This window comes from Belonocnema kinseyi, chromosome 4 (genome assembly GCF_010883055.1).
Source record: "Belonocnema kinseyi isolate 2016_QV_RU_SX_M_011 chromosome 4, B_treatae_v1, whole genome shotgun sequence".
Classification (NCBI taxonomy): Eukaryota; Metazoa; Arthropoda; class Insecta; order Hymenoptera; family Cynipidae; genus Belonocnema; species Belonocnema kinseyi.
The window spans coordinates 101,667,165-101,672,921 of record NC_046660.1 but is presented as its reverse complement, the minus strand read 5'-3'; the positions used below and the strand labels follow the sequence as shown (position 1 = coordinate 101,672,921).

General features: G+C 33.1%; 1 protein-coding gene across 1 annotated transcript; it reads right to left on the bottom strand.

Annotated features, from left to right (window-relative positions):
* Nucleotides 1-2,594: 2,594 nt before the first annotated feature.
* LOC117172161 (cytochrome P450 6B5-like) lies at nt 2,595-5,507 on the bottom strand. The gene has a single exon (XM_033359972.1). The coding sequence runs from the start codon at nt 5,467-5,469 to the stop codon at nt 3,928-3,930; it is 1,542 nt and encodes a 513-aa protein (XP_033215863.1). The 5' UTR covers nt 5,470-5,507; the 3' UTR covers nt 2,595-3,927.
* Between the last annotated feature and the right edge of the window lie 250 nt (nt 5,508-5,757).

The following is a 5,757-nucleotide window of genomic DNA, read 5'->3' as shown; positions in this document are numbered from 1 at the left end:
GAGCGTTTTCTCTGCGTAAGCTTCAATTTTTCATTATGATTCTAAGTTCAGAGGTAACATTTAAAAAATTTTTCCATTTTCTTATTGAACGTTATTTTACGTAAGAGAGTGTGCAATAAGCTCTTTGAAATTTTTTATAAAATGAAAACCTTGCCTTCTATGGAAGTTTATTTCACGTTGATTATAAGGCTTTTTACATTTGCTAAAATATTCTTAAAAGTTCTTTAGTCATGATGGTAACTTTGTGTTCAAAAGGGTTTTTTCACAATATCAGATTTTGAGTTTGCATTGGAGAAAAAATACATGAGTATCACAAAGTTATATCTTGTAAAGAATCTATATGGGCAAAAAAGTTTCAACAATCTTAACAACAAAAATAAAAATGCTCGATGATTTTCATTTTGTTACTAAAATGCTTCCACAAATTCACGAACTTATTTTTTGTGTCGTTTGCATACTGCTAATGTCCATATAAATTTCAATTAATGAGAAGAAAGTTTAAATTTTGCTGATTAATCAGTTAAAATGAAAATAATAATAAAAATTTTTCTTCAGGAATTAGTCTGAATTTATTTTTAACGTAGAATTTAATTTACAAAATTCAATTTCTGCTGATTTTTTGGAAAATTGTTTAATAAAACACAAAAGAGAAAAGTAGAAATGGTATGTTCTTTTCTGGCAATGGTAAAATCGATCTAAAGAAAAATTCCATATAATGTTTTCCCTCGGGCTTTCCTTAGTACGGTAATTTTCGAATCGTATAGCTGCGGGATAGTTGTGGGACTGATCAGATTGCTACAGTGGCAGAGGATATTTAAGGTCAGACAGTCCTGAAGTTTCTCTCAAGCCTGAATATTTTAAAATGCATTAGCGGTGACTTTTATATTTATGTTAGTATGCTAAAGAAATTATGTCTTCAATGAGAAATATTTTTTAATGAAATAATAAACTTAAGACAACATACTTAAATAGTTATCTTCAAAGATAATAATTTATGGATATAGGGGAAACCTTCCTGAAAAAGATGCTTGGATAGTGAAACCTGCGATAGATATAATCAATCATTGAAAGCCCAAGTATACATATAATAATTAATTTTTAATTATTAATATTTATATTATCGTGATTATTCAAATTTAATTACTTTATATAAATAATCCACTTTATAATAAGGAAGCAAAAATTACTGTTTGCAAATATCGTCGTACATACCATTTGCAATTGTTCCGAGGGATTCCATTAACTATATAACTAATCTTCGTAGATCAAATAAATGGAAAAGTCTTTGTCTGTACACTTTAATACGCTGATTGACATCTTTACTTCTTACAGACGATTTTTTCAGTCATTGGGGCATATATCTTGAATATACTACACCAAGACCTCTTAACTCCGGTTTTCGTTGCTACGGTCTCGGCGTGCACACAGTCTCACTTGGCATATCGGCGCGGCGCCTTCATGGGCCGATGCCTTTTCAGTGTCGTACTGCTTTTCGGTATTGCATCAAATCGTCTTTTTCTTCGGTGCAGACGCCCGCAATATGTAGGTACAACATCGCCTCGTATACCTGCTTTATACCTGCGTAGAACTCTTGTAAATCCGTACGGAGCGCCGAGCTGTACGGAGTTCCGAGGTCCTGGTGTATTTAGGAAAATCCTATATGAGATGACTCTAATTATATATAATTTAAAATTTAAGCATATACAATTTTGGGAGTTTGAAAATTGTCACTAAATCAATCACTAATTGGTCATAAATTAAGTGTTTTATTACGTGAATTATATTTTCATATAGGGTAAGAGCACCAATATTTGGCACCCCCCCCCCCCGCTAATTGTTCGCATTTTTTTCTTGATTTCATAGACAATACATTTTTCTAGCAGATTTTTTCCCTCAATTAATTTAGTCCTTCTAACATATTTGCATCCAATACATATATTCATTATTTAGTGGAATGAAGCATGTATCCAAAATAAAATAAATTCACTCAGGGTTTTGGCATGCCAATAAATTAGGGCTAACGTGTAACGAATTGGTGCTCTTATCCCATGTATTTCTCGTTGGAAAATGTAAAACGGTTATCAAGTTATTAAATTTAGAATTTGGGTAAATACAATAGTATATTTCGCTACAAGTGCAGAAAGTAGGCAGTTCAATAATACGAGTAGATGACCTGAAGATCAGCCGATGGAAAGTACTATAAACTTCACAAGAAATACAACTGCCCACTTTTAGCACCGGTTTCACGTGATATTTTTCGTAACAAATGCAAATTTATAAAAAAATTTCTGAAATTTTACAATATCAGACATACCCGGCAACTTCGAGCAACTGTATATTGGGCTGTAATTCGTCAATTAAAACTTGTTTTTTTAATCAATCGGAAATTTACTCAAAAATACGATGGTTTTATTAGGCCTGTGATCTTATTTTATCTAATAAAGTTATATTCTAAAATATAAACAATTTTCAAAACAATTTTATGAAATTTCTTGTTTTTTTCAAAAGCTTGCCATTTTTTGAAAAAAAGATTTTAAAATATCATAAGTAGATTTTGAAAATTGAAAAGGTGTACTTTAAAATGGCTGCGTTCGTTTTTCGATTCGCTCAAAAACATTTTTTTTTTCAAACTACGAAAGTAAGCGTTATTTGCACACTCGCAGGATGTTTTAGCTGCATGCTTCTCGCATATGACCTGATCACACCATAAACACTTGTAAAATATTTTATGTTTATGAGAACTAAGACAAAAATTTCAGCGTTTCTGTTTCGCTATTTTATTGTCAACAAATTCGTCTCTGATATCCATTTCCTCTAGTAAAGTGCGAAGAATAGCATAACTCATGAGAATTAACATGCACTTACTGGTATGAAATGCTTGTAAAAAGACAATTTTTAATTTTCACAAATAACGGATTTTGTCACAATCCGTACGAACTGGGTGTTGAATACCCGACTCCAATTTCTCTAAACGTATAATTAGCACACTAAGCGCAGACTGAAGCTGCCGACCGACGCTCGAAATGTTCGCACCTCAGACCCCCCCCCCCTCCACCCGGGACGGACACCCATCATTGACTTCCTTCAAATGTCAACTCTCAATTAAGTGAAGTTATAATTCCGGCAGAACAGATTTGTTTACTTGTATGATGCGTAATTATTATGTTATAATAATAGGTCAAAAATTCCAGCAAAAATTTGCGAAGGTGATAGGCGAGGGGTAAGGGTACATTCCTGATACAGCGACTTCGGTCGCGACTATTTATAATATAAAAAGATATTTATTGACATACTACACAATGCAACTTTGGTATAAAACAACGCATTGGTGCTCACTAAAACCTGACTCATATCATAAAAGTTAATCATAAGGAATTTTTTACTACATATTTACATTCATATACACTTTTTTATTGATTCAGTTCAGGAAAATAACTTCCCTTTACGAAAAAGATGTAAGCTCGACTGAATTGCATTTTCTAAAATATATTTGTGAATGGTTTTTGTATTTCAAAAAATAAACATAGTTTCAAAAACGTCACATTTGATAAAATTATAATTTTATTAATATTTTCAATTTTATTTTGACTTCAAAAGAGAACTATTCTTTCAACATCCAGATTTTTTCTATACTAAAAACTAAAAGAATTTTTTTCTTTACGTCTGAACAAAAAAAATGTTTTAATCAATTTTTGAAGGAAAACAACTTCTTTAGGAACTATTTTTGCAAAAAAAACTATAGGCTGTTTTTTATAGAAGCGACACGAAGTAAAAGTTTTCATATTATCCAGAATATGATCGATGCCAAATGTTGTTCAAGTAAAATTTATGTTTTATTTCAACTTCTTTCTACTTAAAGGTCATCATCTGGTTTTCATTAATCTTAAACGAAATATATGTAATAAAAAACTGTATATAGAATTTCATTCAAAAGCTCTGAACTAAGGGTTTCACATGAACCAAAAAACCACCTTGTGGGGTATTTAAGAAGCTTGTCTCATCTCTTTTCCAAGGTAAACTCATTTTCGGGGAAAGCTGAATGGAAAAATCCTTCAAAATAGTAGCTATCGCTGCTTTTATCAGAAGTATTGCCATCCTCATTCCTACACATGTTCTAGGTCCTTCGCCAAATGGCAGAAAAGTAAATTTCTGCCTATTGTTCTTCTGTTCTTCACTGAATCTCTCTGGGTCAAACTTCTCAGGCTCCGGCCAATATTTTGCATCCATCTGAATTCCAAGTGCACAAATAACTATAGCAGTTCCTGGTTTTACCGTACACGTCAGTCCATCAGCACCCACAAGTTTTGTTTCTTTCGTACAAAGCTTAAAAGTTGTTCCCACGACGTGATTTATTCTCATAGATTCATTAAGCACTTTTTCCAGATAAGTCATTTCCTGAAGTGCTTCATAGTTCAATTCACCATTGTACTTAACCAACAAGGTTTCAATTTCTTTTCGCACGTTTTCTTGTATTTCAGGCCGATGGGCCAGTTCAAATCCCAAGAAACTTAGGGTAGCTGCAGTTGTCTCATACACATCTACTGCAAATGACAGCATGTGTGATGCCACCAGCGTCTCCTCGTCAATTTCGGATTCATGTGTCTTCTGATAGTCTAAAACGATTTGCATAAAATCATTATAAGTTCTATTTTCCTTCTTTCTGTTTGCGAGAATACTCTTGGCACTTTGACGAAAAAATTGATCCACTTCTTTCGGCGTCAACGAGATGTTGAGAAGCTTCGCCAAACTGGGCATAAAGAAAAGAATCATTTGCCTAATTCCAGTTGCAAGTGAAGAATTTTCAAAAATTTTCGACAAAATCTCGTTATATTTCCATTCATTTTTTTGACATTGAACATCGTCAAAATTGTACGCCTCAATTCCCATTCCTGTCGATGAGATCTCGCCGGTATACTTGTTGCAAAATTTCTTCAAATTTAATTCAACTTTTCCATTCCCATCACTGCACTTATCTCTCAAGTACTTGCTCATTTTACAGGCTGCACTTTGAAAGAGAGGAAACATTGTTTTCAATTTCATACTGGAAAAACTATTCGTGAGAGGTGCCCTGGCCTTTTTCCATTTTTCACCACTTACAAAAAATGGATTGAAGCGCAAAAGCTCATCGTATTTAGAGCTATTTATTTTTATCTGATTTTCGCTAAAACTGGAGAAATTCGTTTGTAGAATACTTTTCACAAGATCGGGATCACGAACCAGGAGCATTGGGGTACTTAGACGATAAAATCCGATCATGCTCTGATCTGAAGCTTTTTTGTACAAATTTTCACAAAACGTTGATAAGCTTACTCGACCAGAAAGTACGGGCCACATATTTCCGAGACCTAAAATCACCCCATCTGCGGAAGGTATTCCTCTCTTTCTCCAATAATTGTATTGGCTTGATAAATAGTAGTACACAAAAAGTAAAACTAAAATTACAGAGGTGAGAATGTATTGCAACTCCATTCTCGACAAGAACTCACTAGTTACTGACAAGTCCAGAACAACTGCGTTTGATAAAGAGCTATTTAAAACGCAATTTCAACTAATAATGTTAAACGACATTGTAAGCGGATGCCACACATAGATAGACATGTGCGTATTTTGCACATAGCGTCCTTGAGTAACATCATGCAATTGCGAGCATTTCACGTTTATGCAATCAGTTGCAGAGATCAATATATTTGAATAATATAGATTTTATTTTACTAAACGAATAAATATATTGATAATAAACATGTATTCTATAAATAA

Excerpts from the sequence above, each read along its gene's own strand:
- LOC117172161 (XM_033359972.1), bottom strand. The coding sequence starts at position 5,469 with ATGGAGTTGCAATACATTCTCACCTCTGTAATTTTAGTTTTACTTTTT.